The sequence below is a fragment of the Penicillium waksmanii genome (genome assembly GCF_028829765.1).
Source record: "Penicillium waksmanii strain IBT 27052 chromosome Unknown utg000007l:1.0-4314555.0:1.0-4317578.0, whole genome shotgun sequence".
Classification (NCBI taxonomy): Eukaryota; Fungi; Ascomycota; class Eurotiomycetes; order Eurotiales; family Aspergillaceae; genus Penicillium; species Penicillium waksmanii.
The window spans coordinates 3,524,212-3,543,457 of NW_026643253.1; the positions used below are offsets into that span (position 1 = coordinate 3,524,212).

Consider the following 19,246-nt stretch of genomic DNA (forward strand, 5'->3'; position numbering starts at 1 on the left):
TACAGTAGTTTGAATGATGGTATTCACAATAGAGATCAAATCAAAAGATCTTGCCCAACACCCTCTTCGCATCATCTCCAATCGTCTCCGTCTTCTTCGCAGAAACAACATCGTTTTGAACGAATGTCCTCCGGGGTTTCTTCGGGTTCTCTGGGACCTTCGCTGGAGCCTTGACCTCGGTGGTGTCTCCCGCCTCAGTTTGTCTCTTCCTCTTCGCATCGTTCTTCTTGGCCATACCCTCCTCGACTCGTCCACGCTCCACGCCCGCCATGAAGACCTTCTCTTCCCTCTTGGCGCGCAAGTCCTCGGCACGTTGTCTCGATTCCCTCTCTGCGCGCTCTCTCTGGATTTGCTCCATCAGGTCCGACCATTTGTATCCACGAACTAAAGTGTGGTATGTTAGCATTAGTATGAACATGACAGTACCTGCTCGGTACTACTCACGATACTTCATGTTCCAAATATCATCATGATACCACGACCCCTTCTTTCCTCCCACGAGTTGACAGTTCAATGTCTCGGCGGCAAGTTTGGCCCTATATCTAAGATCAGTAACGCCGAGCATGAATAGTTTCCATTGAGAAACATACGTAGCCTTGCTTTGGAATTCCACCCATCCATCAGAATATGTCTTCCTTTTATTGGACTGTCGCTTCGGCGCGCCATTGCCCTTGACCGTCGGTTGTAGGAATACCCTAGTGATAGGCGCAAATCCACGCTGCTCTAGGAAGGACCGTAGAGCGGAGGGCTTGAGGTATGGTGGCAAGGAACTCAGGTAAATGACACCGGGCTTCGATTTCGACTTCTTGGTCGGCTTGACCGGCTTTGTGATGAGCGGTTTCTTGGTTTTCGAGGGCTTGGAGGCCGTTAAGTCGAGGTAGTCGTCCTCTTCTTCTCCGTCGCTGTTCTCTGCACCCTCCTCCTCCGCCTCCTCCTCCTCGTCCGAGGCTGCTTCCTTGCGAGACTTCGCTTGTTTGTGCGCTTTCCCCTTCTCCTCAGGTGTGTCGTCTTCAGAATCTTCTTCGTCGGACTGATCTGATTGCAGACCGAACAGGTCTTGGGTGTCTGCCGTTCGGCGCCGCTTCACATTGCGGCCTTTGTTTTTCGTCACGTTCTCCTCGGAGTCATAGCCGCGGTCGCTATGCTCTTCATCTTCGCTTGGGAGGTCGAGGAACTCGTTATGCTTGCGTGTAGTCATTTTGTGGTCGTTTGAAGAGAGGATCATGGCGAGTCGCAACGACCTGAACTTTTTTTGGGTGGTCCGTGCGCTCCGCCGCTCCTCCGCCCCACCTGGGCACTAGTACTAACCACTACCAACAAAGAGCATGAGAAGACTCGGAATAGCTTAGACCTTACGTTAAGTCCCTCGGGATAATTGTAATATTGAGGTGGGGATAAATTTTTGTGAAATTTGTTCTCAGCAAGGACAGATCTATCCTGCCCGGTATGTAGTATGAGATATGTGTATCTTCAGGCTCTTCTATGCCTCACGAACGAAAAAGAAAGTGCAAGGAAGAAACCAAAACGCCCAGCAGTGGGAATCAAAGGCCGAGGAATGGTTCACTCAGCGTGCAAGAGAATATATAAAACGATCTATCGCGAAAGGCATTTGCCCTGAAGCCAGTATCATATGCGTCGAGAGCCTCAAAGGTCGTGTTCAACGGTGAGAACATAGATGATTGGGTGTCGGGGGAAACACGGGAACAAAGTCCCCATGATTGCTAGACTTTGACTTGCAAAGATGGCGACAAGGTGTGAGCCAGAGAGCCCTCGATCAAACCCCTTCGCGAGCTATCGCGCGGGTGCTTCAATGGCCCTCTGGGCGTATTGCTCGGAATAGCAAAGATAAAGTGACCCGGCGTCGGTGGGAGAATCCTGCGTCTGGCCGCATATTTAAATCCCCAATGACCACTTCAATCGCTCATAGACGAAAAAGGCGGTCGCACTCATCGGTACAATCTTAATATACCCAATCGTCAAACCAACCCAGAACCCTCGGAATCCCCGCTCAAGCCAGACCTTCCGGCCAGTCTCAAGGATACCCATGCGGCGGCCATCACCAACAGCGCCGCCAACTTGCATCCGTCTTCGGACAACTTCAAGCGGGTATGAGAATGTTTGCGCCACGAGACCGGCGGCGGCACCGGAGAAAAGCTCTGCCGCGGCCGTGAGCTGGGGATGTCGAGATCCCTTCTTCGGCTTGGTCTCTGAGTCCGGAATCGTGGTATACGCTGAGACAGAGGGGTAACGAAGCCAATCGCCCACTGTGTCGTGAGTTAGGAACGACACGCCCGCGTAGGGGAGCATGCCGAGGATGGTGGGGCCGAAGCCACGGTAAAAATTCGCGAGACCGGACCGAGGAACGGCCTGGTTGACTGTTGATGAAACATTCTCGGCGACGATGGCGCCTGTGGAGGCTTGTTGGGTGCCTGTGGCGGCGGCTTTTGCTGTTGATGTAGCGCCGGATGATGGGGGTGTGATGCGTTCGTTGTAGATTTGTTTACAGATATCTGTCAAGGATGACCGGGATGTGCGTTTCGTTTCGAATGCCAATCGTACACGGATCAGCTCGAGCGGGTATGTAAAGAAGACAGAGGTGATGCCAGCCAGACTGCCGGATACTAAACGGCGGATTGCAGTCTCTTGTTCAGGCGAGGCGATGAGGGTGGCGCGGATTTGTTCGTAGGCGAGGAATTTAATGGCAGCGTATGGGAAGATACGGAGAAGAGTGGCCGAGTGGCCCTTGTACAGGCCCCTGGAGCCTTCATACCGCTTGATGTCGTTGATCGCAGCTAGAAGTCCGGACCAGCTGCCTGCGTATTTTGCAAATTGCGGATTCGATGCTTGGAAGAGGATCTTGACGCGATCGAGGGGTGCGACGACGGTCTTGGCCTATGAACCATCTCATTGTCAGTAGGTATATTCTCCGAGTGTAAGAGCAAAATAAAAGTGGCGGTTTTCGCTCTTCCACTTCCACTTGCACCTCCGCGCACTCACCGCACAGCCCGCGGCTCCTCCTGCTAGACCGCTTCGTAATATGTAGTCGAGACTTTTCTTCTGGACGGGCTTGTTGCCTTTGTTCTTCTGCTCGTCCGCATTGATATACTGGCCACCTGTGCCACCTGTAATCGGCGCCGGAGAGGCTCGTTGGTGTGCGATCCCACTCATCGGAGAGTTGAGATGCGGACTGGTATCCGCGCTTGAGGGAAGGTATTGGCGTGGTTGTGGGAGAAGATCGGAATGAGTGTGGGCATGATCTGGGAGGCCCGTCGACATGAGAGGAAGGGGGGGGAGGCGCAATGTGCGCAGTGTGCGGCCGAGGCGCACCGAGGAAGAGGGTCTGGGGAATAACGGTCTTCCCCTCGTGATCACTCGGCGATATCTGGGAAAAGTTGATTTGGTCTCGGTTTACCGGAGGATCGTCGGGACAGGGGACCTGGTGATACAGCGACACCACGAGAACGACAACACGACCAGGGCGGTTGAGAGGTATCTGTCGAAGGGGCGAAGTAAAGGACGATAGTGAAAGAAAGTGAAAAGAGAGTTAAAACTTTGGAGGCAAAAGATCTCGCCTCGCCGATGGGAGCGCTGACGTCTTTTGCCGTGGACACTTCGGCGTACAGGCCTGACATGCCGATACCAGCCGCACCCCCGCATTTAGCCGCTAAATGACAATACAAATACACGGGATGACCATAAAATACACGGGTGGCGGGAAGCGGGACCACCCAACGAGTCCCGAACAACCGAATGGTCAGCCTACTTGGACGGCAAGAATCGGTGATAGTCAAGAGTTCTATGTGCGTGCATTTCTATCGGGTTTCTGGAAGAATAAAATAGTAAAAATAGAGAGACAGAAAACAATTCACACAGTCAATAATCACAGTGAAAACCCCCCCCCACCCGACTCCTTCCCCAGCGCAGATGCACGGAATGTATACAGCAGTTCAACAAAGACGGGAATGTTACAATATCGTGGTCGCATGATATCCAGTAGATGCGAGAGAATCAGAAGTACAGAAGAGAAGTAAAGGTGAATGACAATAGAGACACTCCCAAGTCCCAGATCACCCTCGACGGGAACCTTGTCGAGTCAATGCCTTGCCTCGTGCCGCCTTGGTCTCGCGAGTGTCGTCTGTATTGCGCTTCTGTCGTTTGGCCGGTCGATCAGGGTCCACGTGGAGATGTCCGACCTCGTTCATGGCAGTTGTATTCTTCCAGCGGAGACAGCGGAGACCGTGCTCATTCACGTCGACATAGGTCTTGTTGCGAGTAGTGACTCGCTTGCTGGGCATTTCCTCGGACTCCGCGCGCTCACGAGAGTCGGCCAGGTAGGCCTGACGGTTCTTCATGTACTTCACAATATGAGTCTTCTGCAGCTGTAGTTCCTTCATGAGCTTGTGTTCGCGATTCCCTCGCGGCTCCAGCCAATCAATTAATTGCTCAATCGACTCCGGCTCCTCGTAGTAGCCCCATTCGCGAGCACTCGCCAGGTGCGTGGAACCTTCTTCATGCTTCTTGCGCTCAGCAGGCGTAGTCTGGAAATGTTTGTGGTAAACTTTGCGTTGCTCATCGGTCAAGTCAATAAAGCCCGCACGCTCCATATCGTCGGGACCCTGCACCCAAAGGCGGCCGTTGGCGTACTGGGCCTCGGAGGTGGAGCTATCTGGCATACCCTCGCGAGGCATTGCGTTGCGTTCAAACCACCAGTAACGATTGCAGAAGCGATCCAGTCCTAGGCAACGTGTTCGTGGGCAGTCGGCCTCACGCAGGTCGTTATCGACTATGTCAATTTCGTCCTGGAGCTTCTCGATCTTTGCCTTCTGGTCATCGATCTTCCTTAGAACCTTCTGGTATTGCTTAGAACCCTTGGGCTGCTTGGCCAGCTGCTCCTTGCGTTCTCGCTCAATCTCCTGTTTTCGTTTCCGCTCGAGGGCGCGATCGACGCCTCCGCGTAGTGCTCGTGGCCGAGGCGTATCTTCATCCTCCGAATCTATCGGCATCTCAGAATCCCCTTCGAGAGTCAACTTGGAATCATCAATCCCGTCAAGTTCTGGCACGGGTGAAGGTGATTTTTCCTTCTTTTCATTCTCGTTCTTTTCGGGTTCCGGTTGGAGGGCTTTCCGATCCAAGTGGAGCTGGCGAAGTTCGACGAGACTGGGGAAAAAAATTAGTATTTATCAAGAAGTCAGACGAAAAGGCCACTGTGTTACTTACGCTGCCTTGCGTGCTTTTTGGTGTTCGATTTTCACCTTCCGGAACTCGGTCATTTGGTTGCTGCATTCCTCCAGATAATTTCGGATGGCCTTTGTCTCTAAGCTGAGCAGGGTGATGATCTGGAGAGCCTTGACACGTAAATTAATGTCGAGAGTACTGTACTGTTGTTGAGCAGTTTTCTGGGTTGGCTTCGCATCGAGCGGTGCTAGATGCTTGAGGATCTCGTTGCAGATCACCTCATAGCGAGGGCGAACAGCCAGCTGGTGCAGGAGACCGATCATCACCAGTTCCCATCCACCATTGCGGAAGTCCCGTCGACGAAGACGATCAATCCATCCATAGTTGACGAACATTTCTGCGGCACGATGGATCTGAGTATCTTCCTCCTCTTCTTCGTCAACTTGCGTTTTCAGCGTCTCCAGCTCTTTCTTGGCCAAGCTTCCTCGAGTAGTCATTCTCCCGGCCGATTCTTCGGGTTCTTCTTCTTCTTCTTCATCTTCTTCATCTTCATCCTCTGAATCGTCATCCTCTGAATCGTCAGATTCTTCAGCAGGGAAATCGGGGAGATTGATCTGGATAGCACCATTCTCATGTTCCGAATTGACCAATTTCTTCAGAATCGCACAATGTAATTCTACAAAGAGTTCACAGTCCATTTGCTCCGAAGAGAAGCGCATAGATTGAAGAAAATCATCAAAAGTGAATGAATCAATCTGGAATACCTCACAGTAAACGTTGAGAGTATCCCAGGTCTCCAGAAGCAACCCAACGGAATCAGGCTCCAAGTCATCGGGCAAAAGATCCTCGGCGCCATCATTATCTGACTCGCCTAGCATCATGAACTTCAAAGTTGGGCGGTGTTTGTCATCTCGGCAGGGTGGAAGCTCCAAATCTTCCATCGGATAACGGATCGGCGGGGGGGAGGGAGCCGTCGACTCGTTCTTGATAATCGCAGAAGGCGGATGCATTTTCTTGTCACCGACCAGCGGTGGCTTCGATGGGCGCAGGGGATTGTTTGGAAGGAGAAATGAGGGGTTGCCGTTCAGCGATCGCTGATACTCCTCGTACTGCGCCTGGCTAGATTTTGCTAGATCTTGGGTAGACTGTTTGGATTTCTGCCCTTTCATAGCTGGTTTGAGAGCTGGCAGTTGCTGGGAAGAAAAGAAGCCGAAATATCCGTCTTGGTCTGCCTTCTTCATTGCCTTCTTCTCCGCGACCTTTGAGCCATACTGAAGGTGTTTGGGGACCTCGGTGGATATCTTATATTCGTCGGCAATCGAAGCTTTGACAAGCCAAGGCGCACCAGTCCAAGATTCGCGAGTCACGTTGTGCTTAATGAACCCCCGTAGCATCAGCTTGGTGAAAGCCTTCCGGTCGCGGGTGATATGATCATGGTCCAACAAGGCCTCCTCGTTCGGACGATCGAGGATCTTGACCAGATACGTAGAAACCGCTGGCTTTTTGACAGTGCCATCAGCAAATAGTTGTTCGGCGAAGTTTGCCTTATCCCTGATAATCCCATGTAGCCTACTGCCATCTTCCAAGATGATCAGTACATTTTCTCCGGGGTAAAAATCGGACTTGAATTCCTAGAGCCGTTTGTTAGTATTGTCGCAGAATTCAGCGAATACGGTTCTTCTCACTTCAAATATCTCGTCCACTTTTAGTTAAATCACCGTTAGTACGTGCTCAAGTTCAGTATATCAATCAAGAGGACATACCCAGATGATCGACCCTCGAGACGGTAGAGAATTGAATTCGACGCAGAATTGGCTCTCTCAGCGCTTCCGGGAAACTGCTGTTCACCTCGCGCGATTCCTCCATCTAATGTCGAGATAAGTAACTGCCCCTCACGATGGAACCGCATGGCGGAACGGAGACAACGACATACCTCACTGCGCATGGCCTCGAAAAAGTTCAGCCCAGAATGGCCGGTAATTTCACAAATAAACCGACGCTGTTTGTAGAAATCCATCCGGGCGAGGTACGCCTCATAGCTCGTGAAGACCTCGCTGGTCTCTGAGACAACCCAAACCTGCAACGCCATGTCAATCGTCTGGTTCTTCTTCTCCTAACATTCCCATGCGATATAGATACCTCAGAATTGTCATCTTGAATCACGGGTCGTGGGAGGTATGTGACCGGCTTCCGTTTGAAAAAGACCTAGGTCACAGTGTAAGCTGCGCGTGTCCCCCAAGAATAGATTCTGCCTCCGCATCGAGTATTCTTCCATGAGGGATTCGAATCGGGGTATACGATATGGCCATACCATGGTCTTTTGACGAAGGTATAGGTACGCGTCAGTCTACCGGAGACGACCGCGACCGAGCTCGAGGATAAATCGACTAGACAGCACGCGATATGATCAGCCAATATGTCCGATGTATATAGATTGAGAGGGTATGCGATAGGTGTTTTGCGTCTGCCACGCGCAACATAAGATCCGAACGATGCCGGGTGATGGTGTCGAGATCGGTCCAGACTTTTCGGGGGGGAGCAGGAGATCGAGGCGACTCGGCAGCAGTGGAGAACAAAGATGAAGTAAACTCGCGGACTTACCGAGAGTAAACGCGTCGTAAGTATACAGTGGTAGGCAACAATTCCTTAGCCGTGGCGGGGTGGTGGGAAGAGATAAAGTGCGCACGATTCGGGGAAGGGGAGGAGGATAGGAAGTGGAAGGTTGAAAGTGCCAGAGGAGAAGGTAAAAAGCGCAGTGAGGAGCGGTCGATCAACCGCGCCGGAGCGGCGGATGCTGATTGGTGGAGAGGAGGAGCAGGGCGGGCGAAGGTGGAAAATGGAAAATGTGGAAAACGACTTTCTGTTCCCGCCGACCCTCTTTGCGCCCCCCCGTGGCCGGCTTCTATCGCCCTCAACGCGTTGCTGGTCCACCACACCCCCATCCATACCAGTATTTACCCTCATTCGAATCGCCAAGTCCTGGAGAATCGATGGGAAATGGTTTCGGTCGATTTAATTGTGAATGATCCCATCTTCCATCCGACTATCAAATACTCCTGCGAGGGGCCTTGTTGTCACCTATCTAGTTTGCCAACTATGTCCACCATAACCATCCCAAATTCTCGATTTTTTCCACCACCACAATATCCAACAGTCATTGTGTCTGTCAGTAATCATTGAAGTGACTCCATCGTGTTCCAATCCCTCATCGTTCCTAACAATAGATGGCCCAAGTTGGCAGGCGATAGATGCATTGTCATGACGTGCCAAGTCTTTGACAACTTTCTGTCCTTCATATTCACCACTCCAGCTTCGACAAAACATATGACCTGTGGGAATTTCTTGCTTCTACCTATATTCCCGAACATTGCGACCAATGTTCTTTTCTTGCCTTGCCTGTTTACTTTGCTACCATGAATATTGTATCCGACGTCTGCAAGCATTCGCAGGCGGTCGCCCCGTCTGAGACGATTGCAGAACTAGATATGCATTAAACCCATCATTCCAGGATATTAGGATAGAGCTTCAATGCATTACGGTAGCTGCGCTCACTCAATATCCTCGGAGTTAATCCAAGCAGTGCCAAAACCTGGTCATCTGGTTCATCGCCTACCTACCTACCTTGAGGAACTTAGCCGGAAAAGCTAAGCACGTCTGTGAGTGGACTTGTTTGAACAAACATTGTATACGCAGACTTTTTCTATCAAGCCAGGAAGCTCACTCCAGTTGATTTATTAGGCAAGTAGTCAATAATTTCCGTACAGCGTGATGAAGAACTACCAATAGACATGTACCAACAGACATAGCTAGGAATTGCAGCTCCGAGGGCTCCCGGAACTGCTCTTCTGCCTATCTATTAATGGTTCGCTTTCTGATGTTTGTATTTCGTTCACCAGACCAAACTCCTAGATAAGAGCAATGTGTTCTATTATACTTAAAGGCTTCTGGATACTACTGTCGTATTCAAATTTATGATATAGTCCGAATTCCAGTAGGGTGGCCATTGCATGGAATTTCGCTCATATTGACTTTTAATTTTATCTAAGAGTGGGAAAATTACGACGTGAACCTCATGGCCGTGCAACACCGTTGATGGAGAGCCCACCCGGATGTGCCAATTCCAAGGTTCTCGAGAGAAAATACTCCGCGCCAACGCAGACTTAGCAATACCATTGGAAATTACTGATAGCAGCCTGAGCATATGATGAATCATTTTTGAAGTGTACTAATACTAGTATGTACTAATAGGTAATACTTCCAACAAGATGTTTCTGGGAATTTTTCATTTTCTACTAGGAATTTTCGTTAGGGTTCGTGGCTCCGATATATAATATGGAGATACAGAAAACTCTAATGTATCAATTTAATTGGAGTAGTAGAGCCAAAACATGACGGAATTAAAGATCTTGATATTTAAATTCTAACTGCGAATTGGCAGACATAAATAAACTGACACTATGATACACAAAACATTTTCTCTCGATTTGACGAGCATTCGTTTTTAGCCCGCGTTGCATGGATTTCACGGGGCGGCGCTAACCTGATTGGGAGTAGCGTCAAATAGACTCCGTGGTTGAAGTGGGCCGGACCCACGTGGATTGGGTTACGTCATCTTGTCATAGGAGATGGGCATGTAAGCAGGGAAGCGAATCATGATTAATTTTTAGTTACATGCCAATCCGAGGCTTCTTTTTCTATCTAGAAACCGATCTATTCGGTGAAATAAACTACCATAAATCCAACCCAGCTCCCGACAACACCAAGTGCGGAATAACTGCTCATGAACATCAGGGGCAAGAACTGTAGTCGTTCGAATCCGAAGATCAGTTGGTGAACCAGCGAGCAGTACACTATCAACGGAATGGCGAATGTGAGGTATAGCAAAGCAAGTCGGTCGAAGACGAAAATTCGCGGTCGCTCTGGGACGGGCGCGACCCGGTCAAAGACGAAGAGGAAGAGGATCAACCAGAAGACCGTGTAGACAGTCTTGAGCGGAAATTCTGCGGCGGTAAATAGCAGCGGGAAAAGGGAGACATGACCGGCAACTGCCAATGGCCGGAAAGCGCTGAAATAGCGACGGTCCTTGAGAGCGATGAGGCTGAAGGGGATGATGATCAAAAGAATCGCCTTCTCATGGACGTGCCAGCCGAAGAGGAAGGATGCGTATCCACAGAGTGTCAATGCTCCTACAAATGTCTCCCATTTGGGCCCTGAATGGAACCAAAGCTTCACAAGAGGAATCTATGCTGGATAAGTATTTGATGCGGATTATCTGGCGCGGAGTAGTACATACAAGTTGGAAGATAAATGTGAGCAAAAAGGTTTGCTGGCTGCTGACCTCTGGGAGGACCGCGAAGGAGGTATCACCAACGAGCCCACGGGTGACACTATTGAGGGCGTCTTGGTTTACCGACAGTCCCAGGCGCGGCGCCACTAGAAACCAAGTCAGCAAATCGGGCGTAAGTCTGCCAGGAAATAAAGAACATACAGGGAATCAAGGCGCGATCGGTAAAAGAGTACATAGCCCATATATTTGGCGCCCAGTACGCATGGCACAGCCCCCTCGAGAAAGGGAAGAGGCGATCCTTGAGCTGTAGTAACTGGCCCCATTGCACAAAGGGACCAAAAGCAATCCCGAAGACACCAAGAACACAGACCCCGAGCTTAACTATATTGAAAAACCGAGGCCGGAAGACATTCTTGGGGTCGAGGCAGTAGAAACGGCCCAGGTAAACGAAATAGGCGAGGGCAAGATATAGGTAGATGTGTTTCAAGCATAAGAGAATGGCGAAGAGAATTCCACTGTACAGAAGTGTCGATTGTTTCCGAGCCAAGACAATGGAGAGGATCAAGATCCCGTACAAGAACCCATTGTACTGGAAATGAATGTGGTCGATGATAAACAGTCCTGGGGAGAGAAGGATAGAGAGACTGGCCACGTGCGCAGCTTGTTTGTCCCAGGAAGGAGCCGACTTGACGTATCTGTTAGGATTTGGAGGAATTAGTCTCGTCTCTTCTTTTGATCAAGGCAGTTGATCTATCTTACCGACTCAATGCAAATACCAAGACCAACTCGGTCACAATAACAGTGGCGCGCTGGAAATAAACTGTCTGCCAAGAATCATATCCCAAATTCTGGACAACCAGCATCGCCGGATCAACATATGCGGCCGCTTGTGACATAAGCCATTCGAAGGCTGCGAAGAACGGGGGGTAATCGAGGGTCCATTCGGATGTTTTCTGCAACAGTGTCAACAACGGCCAGGTAATTCAAATCAGGCGCGGGCAAGGACAAACCTCGTAATACCATTCCTTCACAGGTAGCGAATGAGTAATAGCAAGCCAATTCCGGTGCACTTCAAAGTCCGTCGACTTGCTGCAACACGGTTAGATATCGACCAAGGAGTTCCGAGAAAACATGCGACTAACTATGCGGGAAACAGCAGCACCTTGAAGGCTGCTGCCACGATGGCGCACTGCACCAATGAAGGATAGAGCTCAGCCATTGCGCATTTTCCGAACTCGAGCGATCGCAAAGAAAAAGTTACCAACGAACCCCAAGTGAGTGCGCGGGCGATCTGCCCGCGCAGCTCTCCGCATGCGTCCACGTGACTGTGGAGAACTTGCGGACTCTGGAAGAATGATCTTCCGCGATGTCATGTGATTCGCTTGTGTATTTGGTTTTTCCCAGCGGGCTCACCCACTTCTGATTTTCTTTTCTTCACGAGTCTCCGCTCACGACGCCGTACCCCTTGAGGGAATGAAGTCGTCGTGCTTAGCACCCTCTGGTTTCGGCATTCTGTCGCGACATAGAGGGACCTTCGAGATTCGCAGAAGGACTTCCCGTCGTTAATCGCCCATTCCCTCTGTCAATGAGCCGGATGGGTTTCATATTCAGGGTTACATATCAATTAGAAAAAAAAGCAATGGCTGCACTGGCAATCAGATGGTCATCTACCAATCCAATATATAATTTCCCATTGCATTTAAATCCACTTTCACACGTAGTAGAATAGTGGTGTGTATTCCGCTCCTTGGCTAGGAGCTGACATGATGGTCGCTGTCACATGCAGCAGTCAACGGTGCTCAACAGACGCTTGATGCGGCATGAAGGACCGGGGGGGATCACCAGGGCTGATCTTTATTCTTGATCAATCATCAACCTTGTATTATGCTAGTCTTATTTCGGACCGAGGAACCCATTCCCCAAAGGAGATACATTCATATGTACTTAGTAGTACGGAGTACGGAGTAGTTAGTACTTACTACTCTTTTGTCTGGGCGCGTCGGCAGGACTTCCCACTCGGCCTGGCGTAACTAATCAGCCAGCGAACCTCGGCAACTTTCTTTCCCCACAGCCCAGGTCCGCGGCTACCCCGACCCCGAGACTCGGTGCTTTTTATTCACGATAGCCTGGTCTTTGAGCATTTGATTCTGTTCTTTATCTGGTCCTTTTATTCCGCTGCCACTGTATACACCGGGCTTCGAGTGACGTTGAGAAGAATACATTTGAGATTTTACGCCCCGATTATATACCAAGACAACGAACGACAAGATGCCGTTCAACACTGCCCTGACGCGCAAGCTGGGCATTCGCGGTAGGTTGCTCTCTTATGGGCATCAAGGTCACGATGAAGAGACTGACAGTGTATAGTCCCCGTGGTGCAGGGAGGTATGCAGTGGGTAGGATACGCCGAGCTGGCTTCAGCCGTTAGCAATGCAGGCGGCTTGGGTCTCGTACGTTCCCCGTTCCCACACAGACAGATTAATCCATGGACTGCGGCGAGACTAATATCTACTCATGTAGCTCACTGCTCTCACTCAACCTACCCCCGAAGATCTGCGCAAGGAGATCCGACGATGCCGCACCATGACCAAGTACCCCTTTGGCGTGAACCTGACCCTCCTCCCCGCCCTTGTGCCCCCCCGACTACGCCGCCTACGCCCAGGTCATCATTGATGAGGGTATCAACATTGTCGAGACCGCTGGTAATAACCCGGGCCCTGTTATTCAGCAGCTGAAGAAGGCCGGCTGTATCATCCTGCATAAGTGTACCACCATCCGCCACGCCAAGTCCGCCGTCAAGCTCGGCGTCGACTTCCTTTCCATCGACGGCTTTGAGTGTGCCGGCCACGTCGGTGAGCACGATATTACCAACTTCATCCTTCTCAGCCGTGCCCGCCAGGACCTGGGTGTGCCCTTCATTGCCTCGGGTGGCTTTGCCGATGGTCAAGGTCTAGCTGCGGCTCTCGCATTGGGTGCCGAGGGTATTAACATGGGTACTCGTTTTATGAGCACCGTCGAGGCCCCCATTCACCAAAAGGTCAAGGAGGCTATTGTCAACGCCCAGGAGACTGATACTGCTCTTGTTCTCCGCCGCTGGAAGAACACAACTCGTCTGTTCGCCAACAAGGTTACCCAGGATGCTCTGAAGGTTGAGCGTGAGAGCACAACGGGAGATTTCAGCGAGATCGGACCCTACGTGAGCGGCAAGCGAGGCCGCCAAGTTTTTGAGAACGGCGACGTTGACTTTGGAGTAAGCATACCACCCAGTATTGGTCTTGATCATAATCTAACAAGTGTTTCTTAGGTTTGGACTGCTGGCCAAGTCATTGGTCTTATTCATGACATCCCGACCTGCGCCGTTCTGCTCGACCGCATCGAGAAGGAGGCCCAGGAGGCTATGAAGCGGAGCCAGTCACTGTATATTGATGCTCCTACCAGCAAGCTTTAAGTGGCGATGCTCTAGGCTTATTATATTGTTATATATCCTTTTATTGTTGAAGTATACAATAGATCGTGACAAGAGTAGTTTCTAGTTATGACGAGAATATTCTGATTCAACTCCTTGCCGTCTGGTGCTGTCACATGGTTCTGTCTCTGTAATACAATCTAGTATGTACTAGTTAGTGTCGGCCAAGACACTACTTGCATTCGACACTACTTGCATTCAAGATATTACATGGACGATGGGAAATCTTTTCTATAGGGTGCCGGGTTGATACTAGCCACGCGACCCTCTATGTATGCGATTGAGAACTTCTCAGGTTTCCAGAAGTCAGATCTCGATTTCCAGAATTAGTCATTTTATCAAAGGCCTTCATGGTAGTGCAAGAGTCATTTTGGCATGGAAATACTTGTATATGTGACCCTAGGTGCAAGCAAGCACGTAAAATTAGATTTATCAAAGCGGTTCAACTTGCATTTGTGAGCAATTCGAGTCAAAATTATGATGAAATGAAGCTACTCGTACTGCGCTATGATCACCATGTAGAAGCAGGTAATGTCACATCTATCTTTTCTGAGCCTCTCTTATGCTTTTCTGTTTCAAATGTGCAGCTTAAAGGGATAACTATTCGGAGACCAGCCCAACACGCCATGTCATCCACGCCGATGCACACACCGAAGCTAATCAGACGATGCCAAATGTTTCAGTACGGCTAAGACACCGCTATTTCCACAAGGGATTGACTCGCACGCGATGGCTGGGGTCAATGCGCGGCATTCCTTCAGGTGGAGCTCTCTTGTGCCTGAGATCGACGATGACCAGGCCCGAGCATTCCATCGTCCACTGCGATGCCAACCGCGGCCGAGCATTTGAACACAACAGCTGGCGAATGCCGGGATATTAGCGCAAGCAGGTGACTGAGAGCGAGCTGGATCGCCGAGCCGCTCGTGTCAGCCAGGGGCATCCTTGCATACGCCCTTGAGAGATCCTCTGGGGGAATGCGGCCCTCTGGCCCTCGCGATTGGGCTTGTCTTGATCAACTTTGCAGCTTTCGGGTGGATCGCTGCAAGCTCCGATCATGGGAGCTTTAATGCGTCTGCCACGGTGCTGCATGAGATCATGTTGATGGATGTGCCGTCTTGTCACTACTTTGTACAACAGATGTACAGAGTAGATGCGTTGTTTTCAAGTACTCAAGTACATTTACATTGGTGAAAGTACTTGGGGAACTGTTAGAATGTAGAATAACCCGATTGATTGATTGGTGCTCAACGCAAGCGCCTCGTGTATCACTTTCGCTCAAACACATCCGCCGTCAGATTGAACGCCGACCGTTTCACAAAAAAAATATTAGCGCAACACGATCCCATCATTCTATAGTCAATGGCTAGCAAATCTGTACAACATCTCTCACATTCAAAGTACCTTTTCACATATCTAGTACATGCCTAATCTCTACCGTAAGTTCTGTACTAAATAGGTGCTGCACGTACAATGCAGCAATCCCAGCCCAAGACACCCCTTGCCCCAGCCCCAGCGATTTAGTTTATCAGCTATACTCCCCCCCCACGTCCCAGCACCCCGAAAAACCCTCAATCTCAAGTACAAAAAGAGATAAATCCTCCAACATCAATCATGGGCTTCATCTCTTCTGTTGCTCGTTGCGTCCGCGATAACAAGCTCTCCCGCAGACTTTCCACAAATAACAAACCACAACGTCTGGAAGACGACTACAACGACTTAATCAAAATTTCCTCAAATACAATCTCCCTTGCTCCAGCTGAAAGCATGGCGTCTGCTTCGACAGCTGTCCACCCCTCCGTCCACGAGCCCACCTTCCCGACCGAATCCCCGATTCAACATGAGCAACTGAGTCCCGCGCAGCTGAATTTGAGCATTCAGATGCAAAATCTTTTCGACAACGGGCAGCTTCTAGATGATGCAAATAACAGAGCCGTGAGAGCGTTGTCAAGACCCGAGTATCCAATTCTCAAGCTCGACACCGTTCAGTCGCCGTTCGATACACCACCCAAAAAGTTACAGGCTCCCCTCGAGACGGGGGAGAATATGGTGCTGGATGAGAGCAAATATTTAAAAAATGGCTACTTGAAGCGCCAGCGAGAAGAGAAGAGCGGTGATAATGTCGGGGTGGAGAAGGAGAGCGGGAAGAAAGGTTCCAAATTGCGTCGTTCGATGACGGGCCTCTTTCGAAAGACGTATAGTTTCAGACTACCTCGATCACCAGTGTCTATGAAGACGCTGCGTGCTCCAACATCTCCCCGGTGGATCGACGTAGATGCTTCGAGCTTGGCAGATGAGGAGTGTTTGGTTTCGGAGAAGGATGAGGAAAAATGGCTGGAGGCTCATGGAATTGGTGGAGGGCGGGACATTGGGATCTGGACTAGCGAAGGTGTGGGAAGAACTTATTGATATGGAAATTATTAAATAAGGAGTTTGTAGATAGATCACCAGCTGGACGCAAGAGAAACGAGGTTATCTAAGTTAATAAAAACAATCATAAATAACCACCAAGCGGATCACTTCCTACCCGTGGCCGAGGAACTTTGGTTGAGTTTACTACTAGTATATAGTCAGAGGCTCAACGCCACTCTTTAGGTCTGAAGAGCCAGCAGCCTTTGGACCTGACTGCCATATAGTGCATTGATATGTTGCTCAGGCAAGAGATATATTGGCGGGAATACTAGTATTAATTGATGTCTACGTGGGACTTTGACCCGAACCTGGTTCCAGAGTTTACGAAGGGGAGCTGGTAAATTATTGACGATTGGAGTCGGAAATGTTTTGAAGATGCAGCTTGAAGAATCCACGAAGGGTGATTTCAATTGAGAGGAAGTGGAGTCTACTAGTAAGATACCACTGATCAAGCAAACTAGAGCAAAATCTAATGGATTAAAGATATATATGCGAAAGAATACCGGGATAGACTGCAGCTAATCCGGTTCCAGTGCACCAAAACAAGAAGCAGAAGCATCATGCCAAACACAAGCATAAAAAACGAAAACAGTCTTCTTTCTCCGAGGAGTGCCACACGACACAGCTAATGATACACGGGCGCGAAAAGATCAGATCGCCTAACTATTCCAAACAAATGCCAGCCACTCCGACTTTACTTCCCCGAGAATCGATAACGATTCACTTTAGCGCTCGTGCCGAAACCTTGATACCCACAAGGGTGACCAGGGCCGGCGCAGAGACCAATGCTTCTCGCACAATGCCAGAAAACATGGTAAAGCGCTTAGATGATGGAGCCAAGGGCAATGCAGGGCAGGCCGACACCGACGAGGTCGGAGTTCTGTTGAATTGTTAGATATGGCAACTAATGGGTATAAATGGATGAAACTTACGGCGCTGGAGGGAGAGTTCTGGCAGCAGGCAATGTTCTGCTTGCACTTCTGGTTGACCAGATCCTGGATGGGGACGGCAATGAGGATGGGGATCTGGAGGTCCAGCTTGGAGCACTGGTCGAAGAGACCGAGACCGTCGGAGCCGGATCCAGCACCGATCAGGTTGCCCAGGGTGCCGGCAAGGATGCCAGAGTTGACGTCGGTGGTGTCACCGGCGTAGGTGGCCTTGTTGCAGCAAGAGAGCTGAGCCTGGTCACCGCACTTGGCCTGGGCCTGCTTGACAGTCATTTGATCGGGGACAGGGAAGCGGACGTTGGTGTTGCCCTTGTTTCCGACACCGTTGGCGTTACCAACACCGCCAGCAGAGGGGCCGGAGGGAGGAAGGGCATAAGCGGTGGCAGCGAGGGCCAGAACAGCGGAGATAGTGAACTGCATTATGTCGGTGGGGTTGGGTTTGAACGAAAGGTGTTCTCGGAAGATATGATTTTCTTGAGAAAGAAGAAAAGACTGCTCAGAAAGAGATAGTTAAAGAGAGTGATGCGTGATGAAGAAAGGAACAGTTAGGCGATGAAGGAAGACGCTTTTATACATCTCAGTGGTGGTCTGTGGGCTCCTTAGTTCATTCACTTAGAGCCTGTTTACTTCCTCCATCGTAATCTCCTCCTTCTCCCCGGAATGCGACCTGTAAGGAAAGGGAAGGGAGGATCACTCCACCTTCAGGACCTCCTGGTATGGATCTACGAAACCAGTTAGACTCTTTTCACGCGCCGGGGTCATTTGGCCTGGCATTCTTGCGCTCTGGCCCTTTAGAGAACTCTAGAACCATCAGCATCGTAGCTTTAGTTTGTTTGTCTATCGATATTCAGATTCAGTATTGTCTCTATTGCTTTAGACCGATGATAGTGTTGCCCGTTGGTTTTGAAATTATGTTCAATCATCAAAATGTATCTCTCGTTGGATAGTATCGAACAAGGGAGTTTTCCCAAGTAGCCAATAGTTCTTCTTTTTGAATCAGGTACCTTATTGAGTGGATCATTTGGGCCTTGTTCCTGACCCAGCCTCCGCAGGGGGGGGGCACCGCTGGTGGTCTCCTCCGCGATGACCCTGCAGGCTCTCGGGAGCTAAGGCATGTAACCGGGCTCTACACGCCAGAGAGTGGTCGAAAGCGTGCTACTCAGCGAAAGCACCCCAAAATATTGTGGAGTGTATGACGCATGGTTAATCTTGCTGCAAGGGAGCACGCCCATCAACCCACTTGCCGTGCTTCGGCCATAGGGATGTCTTTCCCGTCCTCCCTTCATTGTTTCACACCCTTGGACCACAAGGAAGAATTGAGCACCGTAACGCTGCTTAATTACGTCTGTCCAGAGGCCCTGGTCGGACTATGTGAGATCCCGAGTCACAACAATAGATTGACGATTGTCATGCACTTGGCTTTCGTTACAGGTAAAACACTAAGCCCTAATTCGCAGTGCCTAGTTTTACAAGAGGCCCACGTTCATATTCCGGAAATCTTTTCCTTGGCCTATAGACTGGCAATCCGTGACCCCTGTTTCGGTTGCCCTCACTTGACCCCCTACCCTAAGAGTTGTCTAGCCTAGCATATGTATGGTTCTACCACTACATGCGAATCAGGTTTTGTCCTTTCTAGTGGGGAGATTGAAGTTCTTGCAATCTACGACTGGCAAAGACCAATTTATTTTAATTAGCTGTTCAATCATTTACAGCTATAATAATACTTTGTAGTATCTTGCATAATTGAGTCAATGATTTGGTTCTGTTCTCAAGGTAAATATAGAAGTAGTATGCACGTACTGAATAGAGTTCACTTAAATATATTCTGTCCGGCAGTCATGATCCTCTTAAACATATCAAGAAGTTATGATGTAGTCCAAATCGGAATTATATATATGGCTTCCATGGTTTACGATGAACCAGACTCGGATGTTTCGGGGTTGGTGGTACATTATTTTTTAC

General features: G+C 49.9%; 7 protein-coding genes across 7 annotated transcripts; 2 read left to right on the top strand and 5 right to left on the bottom strand.

Moving 5' to 3' along the window:
- Positions 1-40: 40 nt before the first annotated feature.
- On the bottom strand, positions 41-1,198 carry N7481_008157 (RNA-binding ATPase activator ESF2; the record flags this gene model as incomplete). The annotated part of the gene is made up of 2 exons (XM_057267376.1): positions 41-384; positions 445-1,198. The coding sequence occupies 2 exons, from the start codon at positions 1,196-1,198 to the stop codon at positions 41-43; spliced, it is 1,098 nt and encodes a 365-aa protein (XP_057121577.1).
- A 695-nt stretch (positions 1,199-1,893) lies between these two features.
- On the bottom strand, positions 1,894-3,276 carry N7481_008158 (coenzyme A transporter; the record flags this gene model as incomplete). Its single annotated transcript, XM_057267377.1, has 2 exons — positions 1,894-2,892; positions 2,998-3,276. The coding sequence occupies 2 exons, from the start codon at positions 3,274-3,276 to the stop codon at positions 1,894-1,896; spliced, it is 1,278 nt and encodes a 425-aa protein (XP_057121578.1).
- Positions 3,277-4,067: 791 nt separating this feature from the next.
- Positions 4,068-7,489, bottom strand: N7481_008159 (uncharacterized protein; the record flags this gene model as incomplete). Its single annotated transcript, XM_057267378.1, has 7 exons — positions 4,068-5,157; positions 5,218-6,806; positions 6,861-6,877; positions 6,939-7,041; positions 7,109-7,252; positions 7,315-7,380; positions 7,487-7,489. The coding sequence occupies 7 exons, from the start codon at positions 7,487-7,489 to the stop codon at positions 4,068-4,070; spliced, it is 3,012 nt and encodes a 1,003-aa protein (XP_057121579.1).
- A 2,396-nt stretch (positions 7,490-9,885) lies between these two features.
- N7481_008160 (dolichyl-P-Glc:Glc1Man(9)GlcNAc(2)-PP-dolichol alpha-1,3-glucosyltransferase ALG8) lies at positions 9,886-11,681 on the bottom strand (the record flags this gene model as incomplete). The annotated part of the gene is made up of 6 exons (XM_057267379.1): positions 9,886-10,416; positions 10,469-10,608; positions 10,664-11,157; positions 11,222-11,415; positions 11,473-11,551; positions 11,605-11,681. The coding sequence occupies 6 exons, from the start codon at positions 11,679-11,681 to the stop codon at positions 9,886-9,888; spliced, it is 1,515 nt and encodes a 504-aa protein (XP_057121580.1).
- Positions 11,682-12,730: 1,049 nt separating this feature from the next.
- Positions 12,731-13,910, top strand: N7481_008161 (NAD(P)H-dependent flavin oxidoreductase; the record flags this gene model as incomplete). Its single annotated transcript, XM_057267380.1, has 5 exons — positions 12,731-12,773; positions 12,830-12,912; positions 12,983-13,093; positions 13,125-13,712; positions 13,767-13,910. 5 exons carry the CDS (start codon positions 12,731-12,733, stop codon positions 13,908-13,910), a joined length of 969 nt encoding a protein of 322 aa, XP_057121581.1.
- A 1,629-nt stretch (positions 13,911-15,539) lies between these two features.
- Positions 15,540-16,334, top strand: N7481_008162 (uncharacterized protein; the record flags this gene model as incomplete). The annotated part of the gene is made up of 1 exon (XM_057267381.1): positions 15,540-16,334. The coding sequence occupies one exon, from the start codon at positions 15,540-15,542 to the stop codon at positions 16,332-16,334; it is 795 nt and encodes a 264-aa protein (XP_057121582.1).
- Positions 16,335-17,151: 817 nt separating this feature from the next.
- On the bottom strand, positions 17,152-17,704 carry N7481_008163 (hydrophobin family protein; the record flags this gene model as incomplete). The annotated part of the gene is made up of 2 exons (XM_057267382.1): positions 17,152-17,217; positions 17,270-17,704. The coding sequence occupies 2 exons, from the start codon at positions 17,702-17,704 to the stop codon at positions 17,161-17,163; spliced, it is 492 nt and encodes a 163-aa protein (XP_057121583.1). The 3' UTR covers positions 17,152-17,160.
- Positions 17,705-19,246: the final 1,542 nt, after the last annotated feature.